The sequence below is a fragment of the Varanus komodoensis genome, unplaced genomic scaffold (assembly GCF_004798865.1).
Source record: "Varanus komodoensis strain SLA01 unplaced genomic scaffold, ASM479886v1 scaffold42, whole genome shotgun sequence".
NCBI lineage: Eukaryota > Metazoa > Chordata > Lepidosauria > Squamata > Varanidae > Varanus > Varanus komodoensis.
Window position 1 is genome coordinate 1760242 of NW_025335972.1, and position 22639 is coordinate 1782880.

A 22639-nucleotide genomic window follows, 5' to 3' on the forward strand; every position below is an offset into this window, starting at 1 on the left:
TAAATACCTTGTTTGCTGCAGTTTATAAAGCGCTAGGAATGGAAAACTATATTAAACTGAATGATGCTGCAGATGCTTCAGTCTTAGCATCAGGTTCTTCACCAGCAAGACACAAAGTGATTCCTTTAGGGGTGCTGGGGACTTCAGAGGTGCAGGTTCTCATTGCTCTATGGTACTGGTTGATGCTTTTGGAGCTCTTCATACCTTGTTTGGGAAACTACTTGGAATATAGTTTATTGTGCTGGTGATCTGTGCCTTTTAACATCCCTAAGTATAATCCCATGGGTTTCAATTCACTCTCATCATTTCTGTTGCAATGGAGCTGCAGGATTGCTCTGAATTTGTCTAATACAGAAGCCAACACACTGCAGTTGGGGCTTCACCAGTAGAACCAAACTGTGGCTTTGGTTCTGACAGGCCTTGCAATAGGATTCCAGGCATGCAGAGTTCAGACTGTTTCTCAATGACTTGCAGATGCCATTCGCGAGATCCGGAAATATGATGATGTGACCGAGAAAGTGAACCTGCAGAACAATCCTGGGGCTGTGGAGCATTTTCACATGAAGCTCTTCCGAGCCCAACGGAACCTCTACATTGCTGGCTTCTCATTGTTGATGTCCTTGTGAGTACCTGCAGTGGGGATGAATGCTTGGGAGCCATGCCGCAGCTCAGGTGGCAGGTGTAGGGAATATGCACTGAGGCATCAGTTTTCATCATTCCCAACAACACACTTTTACCAGTGAGATGGAAGAGCCTTCCCCGGATGGTTGCCCTCCAGATGTGTTGATGACAGCTGCAGCTCCCATCATCCCTACCCAGCATGGCCACTGGGAGCGAGTGTCTCCTTTGAGGCTCTTGATGAATGGCCATAACTTTTCCAGGGAGCTCTTCTGGCCTTCCACTGAGGGAAACCTCTGTTAACTGGAGAGAACTGTGGCTATTCCTCTGTGGGCCAGGTTATGCCTGTGGGCTGGAAGTTCCTTATTGCTATGCACACCCAGCCCATAGGAAATCCCTCCCAGCTCATTGTTGTTGTTAGTTGCGAAGTCACGTCCGACCCATCGTGACCCCATGGTCAACATTCCTCCAGGCCTTCCTGTCCTCCACCATCCCCCGGAGTCCACTTAAGCTCACAGGGACTGCTTCAGTGACTCCATCCAGCCACCTCATCCTCTGCCGCCCCCTTCTTCTTTTGCCATCTATTGTTCCCAGCTCATTGGTACCCCTCTAATTGGATACTGGATTAAGCTAACCAAAACCTTCAGAGATTATTAGATTCCAGCCCACCTTGCAGATGCATCTGTGGTGTTCTAGCCCACTAGAAGGTCATGCCCCAATATGTTGGTCTTTGAAGCAGGATCTTGTTTCCAACCACAGGCAAATGCAGCTTCCTTTCAGGCCTGGTCAACAGCCCCTTGGAGAAGGAAGCAGAATGCCAAACGTGTGACTCTTCCATAGCTGCATGAACATGCATGCATGGAGCTCCCTCTTGCCTGCAGGTTGTCAGCAAGAGAGACCAGATGGTAACTCCTCATGGTCGCTGGCCACCTGTTGCCCAAGCTGTTCCCTGTGAGCAGCTGCTGGTGAGATGCTTGCAGGGGCTGAACTGGGCTGCTATGCTGCTGCTGGCCGCAAGGTGGCAGCTTGGCAGCATGGATTTATTTATTTATTTATTTAGACAACTTATATGCCGCCCCCTCCTGAAAGGGCAAGCTGCTCCATGGATGAGGGCAGCAGTGCTCCTAAGATGCTAGACTAGCAGAGCCTCCGTGCAGCTGATCTGCAAGGGGTTTTTAGCATATTGGTGGCTTAAAAGCACATCTGGGTAGAGGGAAACCTATATTGTCCTATTGCCATCATAAACAGTATCCTCGATTCTGCAAATGGGAATTAGGCAGGTTTACAAGTCTCTCTCCATGGGAGCAGGGTTTAATTTTAGGAATGTTGAGGCTCAAGCAATGTTGGTTTGTTTTTGTTTGAAAGGAAAGCAAGAAGGGCAGGTATCCTTGAGAGAACCTGGAGGCAGAAACACATTAAATGGAATGAAAAGAAAGAAAAGGTACATGGGGAAACTAGAGATTATGTTAGACATGAAAGCCTTAACCTAACATGCTTGTGGTGCATTCTGTTTTCCTGTTTCACCCATGGTACAGGCTTTCTCTTTCGTGATCAAAAGAAAGAAATCTAGCATGCCAGGATTCTGCAGAATGGATAAAAAATTAAAGGGTTCACATTTTTCTGCCCTATTCTTTGTTCAGAAAGCTGTACATAGCCAGAGTTTGCCCTGGGCTTTGCAAAAGCAAGACAGATCTTTGGAGGAGGGAATACACATATGAAAAATGCTCAACATGCTCTCGTTGATGGGTGCAAACATTCAAAAATCTGTAAGAAAATGCTTAAGGATTTTTGTGGAGCGAGAATGGGAATGCTCACAATTTCATGCAGAATGGGTGGAATGACCCTGGCAGTGGAGAAATGATAATCTGAGCAGGGTCCAACTTGGCACGTTTGCACATCAGTACCCTAGGCATGGGTGGGAACTGTAGTTAGGCAATTTTCCCCAACATGGCCCCTTTTATACCTGTTGGACTCCAACTCCCAGCATCCCTCAGCCAGCCATGGGAGTTATAGTCTAATGCATCGGGGAAGCAGGTTGGGGGAAGCTGAAGAACATTCACAGTTAGCAAAAACTAGTAAAACCTTCTCAGAAGGAAAAGACTTCCCATCAGGTTTGAAACCCTTCCTCCCTATGTTTCTACCAGCTTGTATTTGGCAATAAGAAATCTACCAGGAATGAGACTTCAAAATAAAGTGTTGCCCTCAGCCCTCCAAATATCTTTGGCATCCATTGGGCCATTTTTTGCCATTGGGGGCAGCTAGTGATGTCTGATCTTTTCCATGTGCTATATTCCTTCCAAATGCTTTCAGAGCAGCTTTCACTTTACTTTCTAACATTGCAGGTTCTTCCTCATGGGATTGCTTTTCAAAGGAGCCTGTATATTGTTTCCACCTTCTCTTTATTTCATCCTAGTCAGATAATATGTTGCTCTGTCAGACTTTCAGCATTCCTAATCTGGAAGCGGTCTCCTCTTTTTCCTCTGTGTTTTATTTCTCTGAACTGGCCATTGTAGTCATTCTTTTGATTTCTGTGTGATAGTCACTGAAAAGTTGCATTGAGGAATCTGACCCTATTTCTTTCACCTTTTATTTTTGCTTCTTGCCTGTTCTTAGCCATTATGAGTGTATGTTCTGTCATCTGTTTAGGCTTCTTCTTTCTTTTTGGTACAGTAATTGCCTTTCTGTATTCTTCCCTAATAATGTCTCTGGTTCCAGTCCACAGTTTTTCTAGTTCATGGTCAATGGAGGTCAGTAATGCAAATCTGTTATTTTTGTGGACAAGATTCTTCAGAATTTTGTATTTTGGCACTGTGCTTCAGTTAGTGATCTTTTCCAGCTTCACTCTGATTTTTCTTATTATGGGTTCATGATCACTACCACAATCTGCTCCTGGTCTTGTTTTGGCAGGAAGAATACAGATTTTCCATCTTTTACTGCAGTTATGCAGTCTACTTGATTTCTATATTTCTGGTGATACCCATGTATTTAGTCATCTGTATTTGTAATAAACAGATTGTTGATTTTATAGGATTGAATGAGTTCTTCTGCTTTATTTGTGACCCCTAGGCCAAATTCCGTCATTGGATTCTGCTTTGTTCCCTAAATTGTTTTTAGTTGCCTATGATTATCAGCATGTATTGTTTCAAGATATTAGTTTCCTCTTGGATGTTTGCATAAAAGTTTTCAGTTTCTTCTTCAGCATCCGTTGTTAGAGCATAGATTTTAATGATGATTCTGTTAATATTTTTTTTAAAATTCTGACTTGGTTGAACTTTGCATTGTATTCTTTACTGCCTGTGCTACAACTGCCTCAGTATTAAGGCCACTCCATTTATTCTGAGCTTGTCATTTCCAGAGTAAAACACTTGGTTTGTCAGCTGAAAATATGCAATTCAAGTCCACTTTGGTTTGTTCATACCAAGTACAGTGGTACCTTGGCTCACTAACTCATCCGTTCCATGACTCTGGTTGTGACCCAAACTGGTTGTGACCCAAGTCAAATTTCCCCATAAGGTTCAATGTAAATAAGGTGAATACGTTCTGTAACTATTTTTTTATCAGAAATTTTGAAACAAAGTGACAAAGAACAAAGTGACAAAGTACTGTACAGTACAGTGGAGAACACTAACCTAGGTTGGGGGGAGGTTATTGTTTTGAGGGAGAGTCCCCCTCCATAAGGACACTGGGGAGATCTCTTTCAGGGGTTTCCTCTCTTTGTCTCTTAGCTGCAGGGTCAATTTTGGTGAAAAATCTGTCTATAGTCACTTGTTTTTTCCTGCGCTGCATAACCCTCCGGAAATGAGAGACCACGTTATCGTTCATCAGATTCAACATTCTGTTTGTTACATTTATGTTGGGGTGGTGCTTCTCAAAGAAACTCTGGCATGGGCGCAATCTTGGCCATCTCCACCCCCCCAACCAGCATGATCACAGCCATCTTCCCACCCCCCTGAGTGGGGAGATGGCCAGGATCGCAGCTGCGTTCGTGCAGGGAAGATGTGCGTGATCACGGGTGTGCTCCTGCAGAAAAGACGGGCGCAGCACAGCACAGCCATGATCACGCATGTGTTCCCTGCATGAACGCGACTGCGATCGTGGCCATCTCCCCACTCGAGGTGGGGAGATGGCTGCGAACTTGGTTGCCACCCAAAGAGAAGTTCGTGACCCTAGTCAAAATTTTCATGAAATTTTTGTTCGTGAGCCTAGGCGTTCGTGAGCCAAGGTACCACTGTATTGCAATGTTTAACTGCGTTATGGTTTCCAGTTTGCACTGAATCATACTTCCCACTTTCATTGTTTCTAGTGTATTTGTTGTGCAGAATTGGACTCCTTTTGCCTCTGCATGTCAGCCGCTAGATTTGCTTTTGGCTTTGATTTAGGTGCGTCATTAGCAATAGCACTATTTGTACTTGTCCTTTGTTCTTGCCCAGTAGCTGCTTGATTACCTTCTGAACTTGGAGTCTCATCTTCTGGCACCATCTTTTGTTTTATTTTAGATTGTTTCATCAACAATCTAAAGGCAGGGAATTTCAGAAGTGGTTTACCCCTGCCTTCTCTGCAGCACTAACCAGAGTTTGCTTACACCTCCACCAGTGCTGCCTTCAGCCACTGCTGCTGCTTTTCAAGAGTTTCTCTGTTCCCACCACCATCAGAGCGATCCATTTGCTTCTGAAGTGGGTGGAGGTATCTTTGTCTGGCGCCTCAGCTTTGGCCCTTCTGCCTTGGGCAACCCTGCTGGGAAGTCAGAGTTTGGCCCCCTGGTGATATTGCTGTCAGCTTCTCTGACACTCTGGAACTCCCTCACTGCATTAATGTGTGCATGGGGAAAGGGGGTAGTATAATTAGAATAATAACCACTCCCAGTGTTAGCAGCGCTTGCATGTGTGCAGTGGCTTCTCTTCAGGGTGCTACTGATCATGCCCTTCAGTGGTAACAAGGCAAAGGCAATGGATTTAAGTTGCAAAAGTCACACCCTTCTCTTGAGATTGAACCTACTAGAGCACTTAGTCTAGCAGTTTGGAAGGGGCAAGGAAGACTTTTTTCCCCTTCAGCGATTGTTTAGAGCATGAAGTAATCTCCAGACACAACAGCCAAATAATTTGAGCCAAAGAGGGCTGTCCTGTGGAAGTGAGAAACTGCTGCACTCATTTCTTAGATACGACCATCTACCAAATATGGGCCTCTAGTTTTCACCTGGTGAAAGTAAACTGCTTTTGTCTGGCTGTCAGACTTTGCTTTGGCCTATCTCTCATGGGCTTTTTAAAAAGAAGAAATGGTCCAATGTTCATATGCCTGCCTTCCCATACTTAAGCAGCGGCCTTGTAGCCGCTTTTCTGTGAGTGATGCCCATTGGACTCAATAGAACTTATTTGTGAGTAGACTGTGTGGTCAGCCTCAAATGGTCATGTTTATAAAGAAAGACCTTCATCTTTTCTGTTTCTGAAGTCTGCTGAGACGCCTCATCACCCTAATCTCCCAGCATGCCACCATCCTGGCCTCTAACGAAGCCTTCAAGAAACAGGCAGAAGGAGCGAGTGATGCTGCCAAGAAATACATGGAGGAGAACGACAAATTAAAGAAGGTACAGTGCTGAGAAATCAAGAGCTGGGGTCAGAGGGTGGCAAGGAGTGCTCTGGACTGTGCTTTTTTGAAGGTGTTGATGATTCATCAAGGATTTCTAGGGCTCTCTTTCCCTCTGAGATAAAGAAGGCTTGGTGCCTTCTTAAATGAGCTTAGCAGACAACAGTTGCTTGTAAATTGCACTTAACAGCAAGCCATTCCTGTACCAGCAATAAAAGATGCCTTTGTACTGGAGCATATCAAAACACATACTTCATGGTAAATAGGGGCTGTTCTCCTCCCAGCCGGCTATGCTCAGGCTCTCTGCTTATTGGGTTCTGTTGATTCTTTCTTACAACCATAACCTGATGGCATGTCTGCTTCTGGCTGTGTCCTCAGCCTGAAATGTGACCTGTTGCTGGATCAGGAGGTGTTCCTGCTGAAGCCCTGTCACCTAAGGGTGGATTGAAAGTACGATTCTGTTCCAGGCGTGGGGGACTGACAGGCCTTCAGAAGATGGGCTGCAACTTTCATTGGCCATGTTGGCTGGGGCTGATGGAAGATGGAGTCCATGACATCTGGAGAGCCAGAACCTTTTTCACTCCTGTTCCATTTCTTCCTGACTATGGGGAAAATGAAGGGAAAATGACCACAAATGTTTCCTAACAAGAGTTAGACTGAAGAAGCTGAAATGTAGTTGTGGATGTTGCCTCCAGTGCCAAGACATCTTGCACAAATGCACTTTCAGCAGTGTGCTTACCTGATTCCTTGTCAAACTTTCCTTGGATATTGGAATCCAGTAATAGGTGGGAAAGACCAACATGGAACCTCTGCAATATGTGAGCATAACTGGCAGAAGGAAACGAGTTACAATAACTACAAGGAACCTTGCAATAGATGAAGCCCTTACAAAATGCCCTCTAACTACACTCTTATGCTAGCAGCATATCGTATCTGAACAAGTCACATGAAGAGGACTAGCAAACAGGGCTTTTTATTTCTTTGTATTTTGCTGCTTTGTTCTCCTGAGAAGAGAGGGGGAAGAGTTACTGAGTCACAGAACTTGTGAATCATTCTGAAACAATGGAAGTTAAGCATACATGTATGCAGTCGAGGTGTCCATGTAGGTGTTTTGGGGCTTGTGGTCTATAATAGACTGGGGAGAAGTGGGTGAGAGAGATCTTTGGCCCACCAAAAACCTCTAACACCTTTCCTGGGTTAGAGAACAGTCTTTTTTAAGGCACATATTTTTAAAAAGCCAAAATGTATAATAGGATTGGCAGACCCATTTCCACACCAGATTCTTGTGCCTGTGTTATGAATGCACAGATGGTCCTTGAATGTGTGGTTTTGTGTATTTGACTCTAAAGGCAGGAATCCCAAGAGCAGCTTCAGGTGAGCCTGTGGACCTGCAGGCACACCCTTCTCAGGAGCATTTCTGACTCTGATCAGCAGATTTCTGCTGTCCTGCAAACTACCTTGGAGATTCCCCTTGGTTTCTGTAGTGGGAGCCCCACTGCTGTTGTGGAAGTACAGAAGCAAGCCTGGCACAGGTCTGTGTTTCCTGCCCTGGACTTGAGATGCTTGATTTATGAGTTTGCTTATTGGTTTGCATGGTAATCCTATAAGGCTAAGAGCTTCTCTGTTACGCTGTATGCCAGGTCCCCTTTTACGGCAGTAACCTTATCAATGAGTTAATCACCCACTGAGCCACTGAGGCCTTGCCTTCTTCCAGGAATACTCTGTGGGTGATCTGAGCTCCTAGAGTGCTGTACTAGCAAATGTCAAACATGTAGAGCAGCTGGTGCTTCTGCCCCTCCTCCTATTTAGCCTGGCATTAGCAAGAGGTTTGGTGGCACTTGGTTCAAGGCGGTGTCCCTGCCCCCCCCCCCCCAATCTGATGGCTGGGGAACATGTTTTGGAACTAAAGTTCTCACTGCCTGTCCACGAAATATAGGAAGCAATCTTAGGGCAGCCTAGACAGTGTCGTTCTGGCCAGGTCCGGTGAGCCTCAGGTTCATGAACCAAATCAGGCACAGTTGGGCTTTCATGGATGGCCATGCCCACATACACTTGCCACAGGCTTTCCCCAAAATGCTGGTGCTTTGTTAGTTTCCTGACATTTTCAGTTTCTGTCTTAAGTTTGACACATGCTTCCCACAGCTTAGTTGCTGTCAGTAAGGGCAACAAGCTAAAATAAGTGTTTGGGTATTACATGAGTGGAGCCGGGGGGGTCAGACTAGATGGCCCAGGAGATCCCTTCTGACTCACTATGTTTATATGTTTCTATAAGCTGGTTTTGCACTCCCTCCTTCTTTCTTCTAGCTCTGCCCACCAGCAAAATGTGGTCCCTGATTGCTTTCCAAAAAGGAACTTGGTCCTTGGGCTAAAAGATTCTCCATGTTGGTCTATCCCATTTTTATCTATGAGCAGCAGCTCTCCATGCCTTAAATTAAGGTCACCTGATATTGGGGATCCTTCTAATTCCTGATACTCAGGATTGAATGCTGGACGTTCTGAATGCAAAAGCACGTGCCATTTGCTGAGCTCAGGCCCTCACCTCTATTTCAGCTCTGGGTGGGCTTGCCTTCTTCCCCTGAGCACAGACAGCTAACTGGCTGCCACCTCTGAGCACAAAGTAATTCTGGTGGTCCAGCCTACCATGACACCTGTTGCCTGGAAGTGGGTGCAGGAAAGCCAGGGACTAATTTAAAATGAGTAACCCTAACCCTTCCCAGGATGCTGCTGGGGGTAACCAGCTAAAAGGCAGAATGTTGCTGCTGCTCCCTTTTCGCAGCACCTTCTCTCAATTGTGTCTTCTTGCATCATCCTCAGAACCTCATTTTACCCCTTGAGTCTACTTTCCTTGCCTCATAGTCTGCACAGAACCTCCTCCATCCCACCCCCAGCCTCATCAGGATCCAAAAGTGCTGAACTTGAGACAGTCCACCAGAGGGTTGCAGCCCACATGGAAATTCTTGGATTTCAGAATGGGACGACCAGTTCTGTCTTCACATAGACAGTATGTCTGCGAAATGCATGAGCTCTGCCAATAAGTTACCTTGCCATTCCTAAGGGAGTTAATTTTTCTGGGAATCTCCTGCAGCTGCAGCCTCTAATGCAGAGTCCAGTCATTTCTGTAGAATCCTGGCACTTTAGCATTTTTTTTCTTTTCATTTGGAAAGAGAAAGTCTCCCCCTCATAATGGGTGAAACAGAAAGCACTGCTGACATGTTAGGTTAAGACTTTGACATCCAGGGGCTGAGAGTTGAGCACAACTCTCAGTTTCTCCATATGTCTCTTATTTTTATATCTTTCTATTTATATGTTTCTGTCTCCAGTTTTTCTCAAGAGTGCCAGCTCTCCTTGCTTCCTTTCACAACAACAACAACAACAACAACTTCATTTGAGCTTGGGCATTCCTAAAATTTAAAAAAAAATCAGTGGAATGAGGCTTGAAAACTTGCCCAATTCCTATTTACAGAATACAGGGTGGAGGCAGGGCAATTTCAGGTTTGCCTGTACTCAGAACTGCCTTTAAGCTGCCAGTATGCTTAGATGTCCTGTGTGGATCAGCCTCATGGGGGCAGCTGAGAGCCATCGCTTTGGACACCAAGAGAGCACGTCTTGAACACAAGCAAGAATTTTTATGAAGTCAATTAAAAGAGTATATTAGCAGCGATAGCCTTGACCCTCTGAATGGCAGAGGTGGTTGAACATAAGCTCAGATAACTTTCTAAAATGTAGTTGTAAATGTGATGCCAAGATAAAATTGAGAGAGTTGTTTGTGGGTGGTGCTTTATTGCCTGTCCTTCTGACACTGCCCTGGTCTTTCACAGGGTTCTTGAAGAGGGATTCCCTTCTGGGCATCTCTCTTCTCCCTTTACCTGGCACATGGCAGATGGATACAATGAAAGATGAGAAAAGGAGGTGGTGGAAGACTTTCAGCACCCTTGCCCAAGTAAAAGTCCTCATTCTATGGGACTTGCTGGGTGTGTCTTGCATTGCAGAATTGTAATAGCAGCACTCCAGGATGGAAAGGAAGCCCATCTTGCTGTCACCCCTCCTAACTCTCACCACCTCTGCCTGTTCAGGTAAGAGAGTCCCAGGGTCAGTAACCTATAGCAGCTTTCCATGAATTACATGATTGGAATCACTGGGAGGATTAGCTGTATGAACTGCAGCCCTGCTTATTGTTGCACTCACTTTTCTCTAGTAGCAAACTTCTCCACAGTCCAGACCATGTTTCACTAGGGATGGCTGATAGAGTGAGGCCCCTTCCTGGGGCAGAGTGCTCTTCTCTGATGGTGTCCCAGTCTCTTCCTGCCCTGTGACTCCTTGCTCATGATGATGGATGTTGCCTTCTAGTTGATACTGCCTTCTGCTCGATGCCGGGGCAGTGATGGGAAAGGGCAGGCCTGGAGCCCCTGAGCCAGAACTTTCCAGGGCTCCCAGTAGGCATCATGGGAGTAGCCCAGGTCCCTTTGTCCAGCCTGATTGCCTATTATTGTTTTCAGCGTGTGCTGTGGGTGGAGCGTGAGGTAGCACAGCAAGCCCTGTGACCTAAGATTTAGCCTTTGCCAGTGGGTCCAGGTCACGGCCTTGTTAGCGATAGTTTAAAGCTCAACTTTGGATTCCTTGTGGCAGCTTCTCTCCTGCAAGGGTATCTTATCACATGTTGTGGCAAACCCTTTCTGCTTGATAAGTTTAGTTTGCGGTCTTTCTTTCTCAACTGTGATGTCGCATCTTTTGCAGGTTATCTCTGGCAACCCTCTGGAGCAGACTTCCCCACTCTGGTGCCCTCCAGCTGGAAATGTTGGGCTGCAGCTCCCATAGCCCCCATCTAGAATGCTGGGTATTATGGGAGCCATTGTCCAATGCATCTGGAGGATGCCAGGTTGGAGAAGGCCATTCTGGAGTGTTTGTCTACATAGTAGTTTGCATCTTGGACCAAGTAGGTGTGGCAGAGGGGGGTGTTGTTGTTTGTCCAATGGGAGCTTGCCTAGAGGTTGTGTACCTTCCTTTCTGAATGCTGGCCCTGTTGAGGCATTGCTTAATGACTTGGGATGTATAAGGAGGGGCAAGAGGTGCCAGAGCAGAGACTTCCCTGAAAACTTGTGCCTGGGTTCTTGTGGCTGGCTTGATTGGTGGGAATTGTGTACTTTAATAACACAGGGAACTGGTAGAACTCCCACAAATTGCTCCTGTTTGGATAATATAGACTTATAAGTAGTCGCTGGTGTACAGTGCATAAATTCATCCAGGTGAGGCATGAAAGCCCAAGAACTGTCATGTCTTCATATGCATGTGCGTGTATTTTGTTTTAGGGTCACAAGGCAGCTAGCCTTGATTAATAGGCTAGCAAAAGGTGTTTGAGGGCCAGTAACTTTTATGGACTGATTTGGAGGGCTGCAAGAACGCCTTGTGGCTGAAGCCAAGCAAATAACAGGCATTTATTAAAGTTAATTGATAGAGAAGCTGTTGCACATGGTGCAGGGTTAAAACAAAATTTGCTGTCAAAGGATGGTGTGATGGCTGTCTGCTTGGGCGACTTTCAAAAGGTGTTAGGCAAATTCCTGGGGCGTGGCTGCGTCTATTGCCTGCAGTGTCAGAGGCAGAATGCTAAGTGTGAGCGTGCCCTCACACTAATGTCCCGCTTCCCAAGATGCACCTGGTTGGCTATTATCCCAACAGGAACACTGGGCTAGGTGGGCCTCTGGCTTGATCCTGCACATTGTTCCTGATTCATTGTTTGGTTCTTTGCTCAGTCCTGCATGTCCCTCCCACCCCTCCAGTTTCCCAGCTCTCTAGTGAAGATTATATCTAAGGTTACCGTTTCAAAACAGTTGATGAAGGATGCTTGTTAGAACATCTAAGGAAAGGTGGTTTTTCATGGCACTCAAGATGGTGAGGGTAAATGTAACGGAGCAAGTCGTTGCACAACTGTAGAACACACGCCAGGAAAGATTTGCATATTATGTAAGAGAAATAAAATTCCCAGAAACAGTAAGGCAAAAAACAACAGCACAGGCTCCAATATGGCATGCCACAGGCTCGTGAACCTCTTGTATTAATTAAATAATACCCTGGCATTGTGCCCCAAAGTGGTGTTCAAATATTTACCATTAAAACACAGATTAAAAACAAAACCTTAATTTAAAAAATCTTAAAACCAATACATTACAAATAATTAAAAGTAGAATAATGCAAGAAATTAGCAGCAGCCCAGTAATTAAAACTCCCTTCAGCATCAGATGGCTTGCTGATAAAAACATCCTTGACTGTCAGTGGAAACCTTCATTTGTATGTTTGGTGCAATATTTTTAATGCATAACATCAGTACTCTTGAGATGTCACTTCTGTGCCTATCGTATCAGCATTTTCAGTCATAGTACTTGTTTATAGGATATGAACAATGGCTGGAAGGTACAGTGCTTTCTAAACACAGGCTTAATTCAAAGATAAAACATTTTACCAATCTCACCCCTTGCCTATTTGATCCCATCCCAAATCGCATTAGCTGTTTTCCCCTTCTGAAAGGTAAACTTCTCTTTCATAGCCAACATCCCACCATTTTAATTCTAGGCTTATCTTGTCCATTCAATGCTGTATGGAAGCAGCATCCTTTTTTAGGTGAAGTCCACAGCAAGCGAGTGCAGGAGTAGTTGGGCAGGTTTACCTCCTGGTTAGCGGGGATTGGTGGACTCATTGATCTAGCTTTTCAAGGAAGTAGCATGAGAGAGGGGACTTAAAGTGCTCTGAAAATGCACATGAGCTTAAAGATGAGCTCTGCCAACAGGGCTCTAAATTGGGACAGCCCCTTAAGGGCACTCAAGTGCCTTCTATACCTGCCTGCCTTGTGCAGCCTATAGCAGCTTTTGGGGTAGGGGCACAACATCTAGTCTCAAGAGTCTAGACATACATTGGTTCAATGTTAACTTGGCATGTTTTTTTTTAAACTGAAAGCGCATGGTGTCCCAGAACTCCTTCCTGGGTTGTCTGCTATGGTGATTTTTCTACCTTTGTCCATGTTGGCCACCTTCACTGTATCAGGGAATGGGTTGGGACTGTGCATGTGGATTGGGAGAAAGGAGCTGCAGAGGTCAAGGTGCTCTCATGTGTCCATTGGTGGACTACAAGCCACATGCTGCACTCGCCTTCAGCACAGCCCCCACCACTGACAACCTCTATTGTGGATAAATTGGTTTCTTTTGGAGGGAAATAACCTCCATACCTCCCGGGAGTACTCACAAGGTAAATGTAACTCTTTTTTTTTTTGCAAGTGAAATCATTCCCTGGAGCTCATAACAACTGCAGAGCCCTAAAATAAGTCAAGCGCATTTTTGAAACAAGTTAAATTTGACCTTTCTTGCATGCTACAGGTGCCATTTTTCCTTTAAAAAATCAATTCGTAACCATTCTTTTTGGAGTTGCTTGACAGACTCTGGCTCAAGGGGTGGGAGGATTAAAATATCCCCTGTACATTCCCCAGAGTTTATCATCCCAATCTAAAGATATTGAGACTTCCCTGAAATCTGGTTCCTTCTACAAATGCAAACTGAGAAACCTTAACTGTTCCAGGAAAGACCTGGATGCTTCTGGTTCTGAGAAGCTGATCCCAAAGCAGTTCTGGGGAACATCTGGCCTTCAAGGTGTTATTGGACTGCAGCTCCGGTCATCCCTCACCCTGGCAATGCCGGTTGGGGCTGATGAGAGTTGCAGCCCACTTACATGTGGCGGGGGCCTACTTTCCCCATCATTGCTCCAGAGGGTGAGAATGCCATTCCGTGTCTCATTGCCCCATGTAGCCTGTCTCTCTTCCCCTCCCTCAATGCCCAGGAGCTGAAGGCAGCAGGAGTGGAAGTAGCGGATCTGGACACCAAAGGAGCTGACGTTGAGGAAGACAACAAAGCCCTGAAGGCTGAAGTCAAGGAGCTGAAGGAAGAACTGGCCTCCACCAAGAGAGGTGAGAATCTGAAGATCATGTGTCCTTCCCTGAAGGGGTCAGGCAGAGCACCCGCTTGCTCCTGACCACAGCATGGCTCTGGTTGCCTGGCGGGCAGGCCCAGTTTCCCTGCCACTCCACTGAGTGGGGAAGCAGACCGCCTGATTTGTTCTCCCATTGCCCAAATTCTGCACAGCTGGCTCACCAGAGCTGCAAGGAGTGTAAGGGCGATACAGTATCTATTTATATCCCTCGAGCTGTATGTCCATGTGCTTTCCTCGTGTCCTAGCGCCAGATGCCCTGTCCCTTCCTTTCTGCTTAAAATAGTCCCCTTAGCATCGAGTAGTGGAATAGATGGACCTGCCCCAAAGCATTTGTTTGTAAACACTTGGGTTTCTCTCGAGTCACGAGGCTGGCCCTTCTCTGCCCACTTCTCTGTAAAATACTCCTTGGCTTTGGCATTCACCAGTGGCTTATTAAGGAGGATCCTGATAGTGGGGCTGCTTCTTGGGAATATTCCTTTCCAGTTGCTTATGCCATTTGAGAATTTCAAGTGCATGCGCGGAAGGGCAGGCCTGACATGTTTTGCAACTCCTTTCCAACACCCAGATTTTGAAACCATTCTCTTCTGGGCTTTTTGGCCTCGAAATGCCTGTCTGAATTGGTGTGGCTCGGTTCACACCTTAATGCCAGGCCAGTGGTAACTCCAGATTTTGAGGGCCCTGACATGAGGTGCCCTTAGCAGGCCCCCTCCTTCTGTACACCTGCCTTTTCACTGCCGTTGGCTTCAGCTTCTCTTGCTCCTCTGCCTCTCTTCTGCCACCTGCAGCTTGCTGGCTTGGCAAGCAGAGAGCCGGGGACAAGGAGGAGGTGGGAAGTGCGGCTGCTTCTCACTGCATCCTTGCCTGGGCCAGAGCAAGAGGCTGGAGAGCCAGCAGGTTGCTGTGATGATGAGGAGGCAGAGGCCGGGGTGTCTTTTCAGGGGGCCCTGCTGGGATGTGGGCGCCCACAAGGGCCTGTGCATGCCTCTCCTTGTTGTCAACCCTCCTGAGAGTCATCATATTGGGAGGTGGCTGTCACAGGCAGCGAAGACTGGAGGGAGAGCTCTCCTGCACAGGCCTCTGTGAAACCAGCGGAAGGTGTGCAAGAGCGCAGCAGCAAAGGGGGAAGTGTGGCTGCTTTGGATCTTAGGCCAGGCCCAGAGCAGGCAGCTGCTTTTCGGTCAAGAGAAGCTCTCCCATGCTGGTGGTAGGGGAGTGGGGCACAGGGGCAGAGCCAAAAGTGGATGGGTTACGCTTTCTCTCTTATTTTCTTTCTTCCAATCTTTTCCCCTTCCCCTCTCTTTTGCTGCTCAGAGTAAGGACAGGGGTCTGAACTGATCTCACTCAGAGGGCTTTTGAAGTCATGTTGTCGGCCACATAAAGCTGGCCCTGTGACGGGGGATCGCCCCACCCAGGGCTGGGTTCTGGTGCAGCTTCCTCCCTTTGCCTCCTTTCTGTTCTGTCTCCCCCCACCCCACCCCGCCAGAACCAGATTGTGAGCACTGCAAGAGGAGGAGCGTTTTTGTTGAGGTGGGGTTTTTTGCATGTGACTGTGTGTCTCAGCCTCATAGCTAAGTCCTTGGGGCACTCCCATGGACTTTGATCTACTTGCTGTAGAGTGGCTGAGCTGTCCCTGATAGGGAATAACGTGGCACATGCACCTGAATGTAAAAGCAACGGGTGGGACGTGAGAGCTCGGCTCATGACAGGCCTAGCTGTTTCAAGGCCAGGCAGTGGCCAGTTGGTAATTAGCAGCTTCCTGTGAGTGGGTAGCCGGAACTCTTGCTGCCACCAAGCACTAAAATAAATGGGGGTCTGCTGGTTGGGTGATTTTTATTAGCATTATGTCTCTAGTGGGGTTCAAATAGGTATGTTACGTTGTTGGTTTGATTGAGTTTTATTTATAGTCACAGGCCACCTTAGATGCCATCTTTTTTGCTAGCAAAGTAGGGGAACAGATTAGGGGCCTGCTCTCAATGTGTTGCATGACTAGTTTGCTTTGAGTGGAGGCTGCTCTGGGCAGAATTTTTAAAATATTTATTGCGATGAGCAGGACAGCTGTATGGGCCAATCCTGACTATCCTCACCCCAAGAACCCCTGGGAAGTTTGCCTGGCACAGTCTCGATTACAGTTTCAGTGCCAAGCAAAAATGTTTCTTTTTAACATCTTTTTAGTAATTGATCCTGCCCTCCCCTGCACTGCTGCTTTGCGTGGTGTTCTTGTTAGGTTTTAGATTTAGATAATGAATTTTTTATTCTTTATTTCAAATGTGTTTTTATCTTTAAGTTTCCTTGAGTAGGCGACACATGAAAGACAGACAGACAGAATAAATAGTAGTTCAGGGAATTGGGTGGACAGCTGGATCTTGACCCTTGCAGTAGCCTGAGAGACTCCCTGCCCACCCACCTTCTGAGTGTTTCACAAAAAAGCCACCTTGGGGACAGCAGCTGTTCTTAGCTGCAGTATCAGCCAGTCTGAACAGCTTTCCTGGATCGCATTTCCAGAGTCAGCCAGTCTGAGGAGTTGACATCAGCCCTAGAGGAATGCCACAACTGAGCAGTCCTCAGTGGTCATGGCACCCTGACCTTCTCTGCATAGAACGGGCTTGTGCAATGCTCCAGCCTGGTTTCCAGTCCCGCTTCCCCAGTCCCACCTGTTCAAATGGCATAGTGATATGGCAGGCTAGTACCGCACCACACCTTGGGCAGTGCTTCAGAGAGATGAGTGCGTTCACACATGGTGGTCAAGAGGTCTCCAAGCTTGATATGGCCTTGCCCTATATTTGGGGTGGAGGGGCGGAGTGCAGCAGAACAGCTGTTCGTGCATGCCTGGGTGGATGGGTATGTCACTTTTCTAGCCTGCCCTTTATATAGTCATTGTAAGGAGGGAGGTCAGGGAGCGACGCTCCATACCTTCTGCCCACTGCCAAGCACTCAGCTGGTGCCAACTAGCAAGAGGCAAAAAAGCTGCTAAGTTTGGCAGGGCTGCCCCTGCAGAGTGGAGGTGCTCGTGTTTCTCCCCAGCAAGCAGGCGCTCTTCTGCCTGAGGACAGGTCTTCAGCCACTTCCCTACCTGGTGTCTGCCGCATTTCCCACAGAATCCTCAAAGACAGAGAATTCACAGAAACACACGCTTGTGGGAGAGTCACTAATGATTCACTCTTGGCACTGTCAAGTAGAGGAGGCTGCAGGATGAGCATTTTATCCGTGGATTTTTAAGGCTCCAAGATCCCTGTCTTGCTTGTCCTGCCACGGCCATTGCCACAAAAGAGGCTATCTTGAAGAAGAGCTAGTGTGGCACAGCGGGCTTGGCAGTCAGGCTGCATGCTTATGAAATCTGATTTGAGTTCCCAGCTCAAACAAGTCCTCCAAGTCCCTGGCATGCATGTATGGCAAAAGAGGTGCACAAAAGTGGTGATTGTAGCGGGATGGCATTTCTGCCTTCCAGCCAACAAGGGGCCAAATGCTCCGAGTCCTCCTGCATCTCTCTTCCAGGCCTGCATCTGACAGTAATCAGTAATGGGGTTTCAGTGCTTCTGGTAATGCTAATGCTATCATGGGAAACCTGCCAGCTGTGCTGGGACTTGGAGCTCCCCTCTCCTCTCATGGGCTGCTTCCTCGCAACATCCCCTTGAGCTACCACTAAAAGATTCTCAAAGGATCCCAGGGGTGCCGCTGTTGGAAGGGGACATACTGAATGGTTGGGGGACTTGGGAGAACAGCTTCTGTCCCCTGCCTCACAGAGCGGGCTGGCCTGTATGCTGTCAATCCAGAATGGATTTTTCCTCCCACCCTCCCTGGGAGAAACTTAAAAAGCGATAGTCCATGCATTTTAATACTGTGTCTTTGAACCACTTTGTGAACTACATTAGGCTGAGTGAGAAGCCTCTTGAGTGAAGTTCAGCCCTTTATCCACCACGCAGGTTTTCCCTGTTAGAACTGTCACCCCTTGCTTTTGTATTTACGGTCATTACTGGAATTGTTTTTCCTCTCCTCTCCCTGATCCAAGCGTGCACTGAAGGCAGGCAGAGGCACAAAATAACCCAAGAATGAGTACAGCCAAATGATTAAAATAATGACTGGGTTCCTGTGACAAAGCACAACTGCCATGGCTTATTTAAATGGTTCTGTGGGTCAGGCATGGTTTGTGCAATCTCCACCAGGGTATGACTTGTGCTGTCCAAAGCAAGGCAGTATGGTTTGGAGGGTTCTTGGAAAGTTGTTCTCCCTCCATGGGGTGACACGACAAGCTGCAGTCAGGTAGTGCTTTTTGGAATTGCCCCCTGCATGGCTGACAGTGATCACAACCACCAGGTCAGTGATGTTCTCTTGTTCCCTTTTGAAGTGTATGTTTTGTTTTGTCATTCCTGATGTGTGCTGAAGAGCTATCTAGAGTTTGGCATTCTGTATCTTTGGCTACAAGTTACTGCTAGGCCAGGCCAGATTTTTCAGCAGGAAAGGAATATCTTGGGGCAGGTTGCCAGGGCAAAAGCACTCTGGTCCTCTGAATTGATCCCTATGGCCTTCGACAAACAGGAGGAGCTCCACTGTGACATCCTTATCAGATACAGAGCTGGTGCCAATTCAGCTTAACTGTGGGGATTTAAAAAATATTTAATAGGTTTCTATTATTCTTTCCTGCCAAGGCACCTAAGACAGTTCATACTTTTTAAAATACTGAAACCAGTGTTATTAATAACTATAGTTCTGTCAGACCGATTGGAAATGTCTCCAGGAGCCAGTGGCCTGAGCTTTCCATTCTGAGCTACTTTTCTTCCCTCAAGGCAGGTAGATCTTTAGTGACCTCCGCAAACCAGTGGGCAGACTGCCTTGGCAGTCCTCTTCAGCCACTGATGGTGCAAGTGACGGCTCACCTGAGTCCTCTGCTAGCAGGAGCAGAGTTGGAAGAGGTGATTCTTGATTCTCAAACCCAACTCTCCTTGGATGAGAGAGGTTGCAATTTTTCCAATCCTGAAGGAGGTGAGGAGAAGCTCTGATCCGATGCAGAGAACTTCTCGTTAACCTGGAACAGGCTTCTCCTTTCTCTGTTCAGGGATGTGCTGAAGCATGCTCACCCACCAGCCCCTGGGGGAAGACTGGGGTGGTTGCTGGCTGGGATTCGGGTGTGGAGAGGGCTCTGATGAGTGCTGTTTCTTCCTCTTCCCTCTCAGTTTTGGAGAAGGCCAAGAGCGAGGCACTGGCCATGCGCAAGCAGGCTGAAGGACTGACCAAGGAGTATGACCGGCTGCTGGAGGAACACGCCAAGCTTCAGGTGCCCACGGCAGGGGAGCGGGGATACTCCAGTGGGAGTGAGTCAAGGAAGGCCTGGCAGGAGGCTGCTTGGTGCTTGGCTGTGCTGCTTCAAACCTGCAGTGAAGTTGTTTCTTCCCCACACAATCTCCCCCCACCCCTGCTTGGGACCTTGGTGCCAATGCAGTTCAAAGAGACATTGGCTGCCACAACAAGAGAGTGGTGCTCGGGTGGTAGGTGGAGGAAGGCATCAGGAGTGTGAGGGTCTTTTTGCTCAGCTGATTGGTTGCAAGAAGTGTTCATCTCTGACCGATCTTGGGAATGCAGTGCCATGAAGGGGGTGGGCAAACATGTGGTTGATGGGCTGCAACTCCCAATCCCCCCACCATCGTATATTCTGGCCAGGACTGATGGGTGCTGTGGTCCAACAGCCTTTGGGGGGCCACTTGGTGCCCGCTCCTGGTCCACACTCGCCGTCCTCTCAGCCTGGTGCCCTCCAAATGTCTTGAACAAAACCCCCCAAGCCCCTAGCCTACTGATGGGGATTAGACTCTAAAACCTTTGGCGGACACCAAGTTGTGTAAGACTAGTCTACACTTCACTGGGGAAGGAAATTTGATTGTGTGTGTTTTTTTAAATGTATGCCAGCTCTCCTCAGAGCTCAGACTGGGGCGTAGTTGGGCAGCCCTTGCTGCATCAAGGAGAGAGGCCGTCCACTGCAGGTCGTCTGTCTGTCTGTCTGTCGGCATGTGTGAATGTGTGTGCACAGCAGCTCCTTGCGTGTGTTGCACAGGACACTCCGGTTGGGCTGCCACTCTCCCTCTTCTCCCACCCAGGCTGTTGAGGGGCTGGACGGGTTGTACAGGGTTAAACCGTGAGCCCACAACAAACTTCCCGCATTGCCACACACACGCACACAAACGAGTTTAAAAATAATCTGGCCTCCGTTGCTGGGGAAACGTAATCTCCACACAGGGAGGCCAAGAGAAGGATGTGGCACAGCCTTGCCCTGGCTCCTCCCCATCCTTCCCGCACTGGTTGGGTGCCTGCAAGGGAGCAGAACCAGGCTGACTGGAATCCTTCCTGCTGAACACCCTCCAAGTCTGTGGTGGCACGTAAGCAGATCATGGGATGCTGCCTCACCTGGCAGCTGGTAGTGCTGAGTGGGTTGAGGGTGGAAAGCACAACCCTGAGCTGGCACCACACAAGGAAATGCCTGTGTAGGGCATGCGTGGCGGGGTGGGGACCCTTTATTTTGCTGTTAAGCTGGCTGGCTAGAGGGCACAGTTCTGCCACAGGTGCGAGCTGGAGGATGTCCCAGGGCTTGCCTGGGCTAGGCCTGACTTCAGGAGCTATAAATTATAATGGTAGCTTGGAAACAGAGCAGTGACAACCTAGATTTATTAGAGGTGTCAGAGACCAAAGAGCCATTCTTGCTCCCAGACAGAGCTTCATAAACTGCAGAAGGGAGGAATTCATCTTTCCCCCTTTCTCTACCACCCCATGTGTCTTTGGTAGCTGGAAGTGAGAGGGGCTTTCTTCCAGCCCAGATTATGTAAAGCCGCTCTGCATTCCCACCCTCCTCTTCATTGAGATGCCGCCCTGCTTGTTATCCCAGTCCTAATTAGAAGCCCCCTTGGTGCAAGGGGGATTTTGGACCTTGCCTATATTCACCTCCTGTCGGTCTGGTGTGGGACGGAGGATATTGCAAAGGGTGAGGGTGGCAGCAAGGTCTGTCTTAGCCCCTTTGAATTGCCTTTGGGCTTTGAGCTCTGAGGGTCTGTGGGGGTGGAAATAGGGCTCTCCACCTGCCCCTGCTCTCTTTGATTTCTGTGGACCCTGAAAAGAAGGATGTGGAGCTCTCTTGGTGAGGACTGGGACCATACTACCTCTCTCTCCTTCCTGGGCCTCAGGGCAGGCATCCCCAGACTGGCACCTCCCATGCTTTGCAGTGTGATACCCAGCATTCCTCACTATTGGCCATGCTTGCTGGGGTTGATGGGAGATGCAGCACCAGGCTGGGGAGGGCCTCTTCAGGGTGGTGCAGTGTCATACTTTTGTTCTCCCTCCCCCCCGCCCCAAGCTAACACACTCGATGAGACTCGGCCCTTTGGAACGTATTTGCACCAGCCCAGCTCCTTCGTGATTGCTGTGCGCATAGCTGATTCTTGAGGGCAGTCCCCACAAAGCAATCCGCACTATTCAGCGAGTGCCTTCTTGGCTTTGCCTGCTGCAGCCGCTTGCTGCTTTTCCTCCATCCTCCCTGTCAGCCCAGCACAAGTGTGGTCCTGTTGCCCAGTGGGTGGCAGCTTGCCTTGCCATCTGCCTAGAAATACGGCCTGTGCAGGGTGGTGGCCTTCCGGGCTGGTGCATCTGAGGATTGCCTACTGCCCGCTTGCAAGGGCTGGCGTAGCCCAGAGTCATCCGCAGGAGCAAGATTCTTCACCTGGAGATACTGGTGGCTGTTTCAGCCACTTGCATGCACTTGATTCCAGGCAGCACCTGCTGACTCTGTTAAATGCTGTAGGTGCATTCGTCAAAGGGAAGAGATCCTAATTTGCATCTCGGAAGATGGTTAGAAGCATGTGGCTTAGGCAGGACCACTGAAGGTGGAAGCTGAAGGGATAGGGGAAAACAGGAGCCTTCTCCAACCTGGGGTTCTCCAGACACAACTCCAGCACAACTCCCATCATCTCCAGCCAGCCCGAATACCTCTGGCTAGGGGTGATAGAGCTTGTAGTCTGGTACATCTGGAGGGCCTTGAGCGCCATCATCTCCAGCCAACAGTGGCTCTGCTTAAAGTTCGGCATACCTAGAAGACACTAAGTTGGAGAAGGCTGCTGTACACCAGATGTTCAGGACTGCAGCTCCCAGAAGTCCCTGCCAGCATGGCCAACAGTTGAGAATGCTGGGAGTTAAAATTCAAAGCCACTCTGGCCTTACTTTCAGCCCAGCCCAGCCCAGCCCAGCCCAGCCCAGCCCAGCCCAGCCCAGCAGCATCTAAGTGGAAATTCCTTACCTCAGTGGGCAAGGTCTCCTACTGAATACATCTTTCTTGCACTTGTACACACCCGCTGTCTTCACCTTTGCTGCTGCCACCACAGCTGAAAACGCCCTGCAGAGTGCTGATGCGGCTGTCTTCCCTTGCCTGAAGTTCAAGGGTATGCCTTCCCGTTACCCTTCTGTTCTGCCTTGTCCAGTTGCCCATGGGAAAGAGGTTGGGATG

General features: G+C 48.2%; 1 protein-coding gene across 2 annotated transcripts in view; it reads left to right on the plus strand.

Annotated features, from left to right (window-relative positions):
- BCAP31 (B cell receptor associated protein 31) overlaps positions 1-22639 on the plus strand; it is a 40156-nt gene that overhangs the window by 14833 nt on the left and 2684 nt on the right. For both annotated transcript variants that reach the window (XM_044443554.1, XM_044443553.1), the window contains exons 4-7: positions 475-622; positions 6064-6199; positions 14017-14143; positions 19335-19435. In XM_044443554.1, the coding sequence (XP_044299489.1) occupies positions 475-622; positions 6064-6199; positions 14017-14143; positions 19335-19435 (512 nt within the window). The remainder of the gene's footprint in view (positions 1-474; positions 623-6063; positions 6200-14016; positions 14144-19334; positions 19436-22639) is intronic.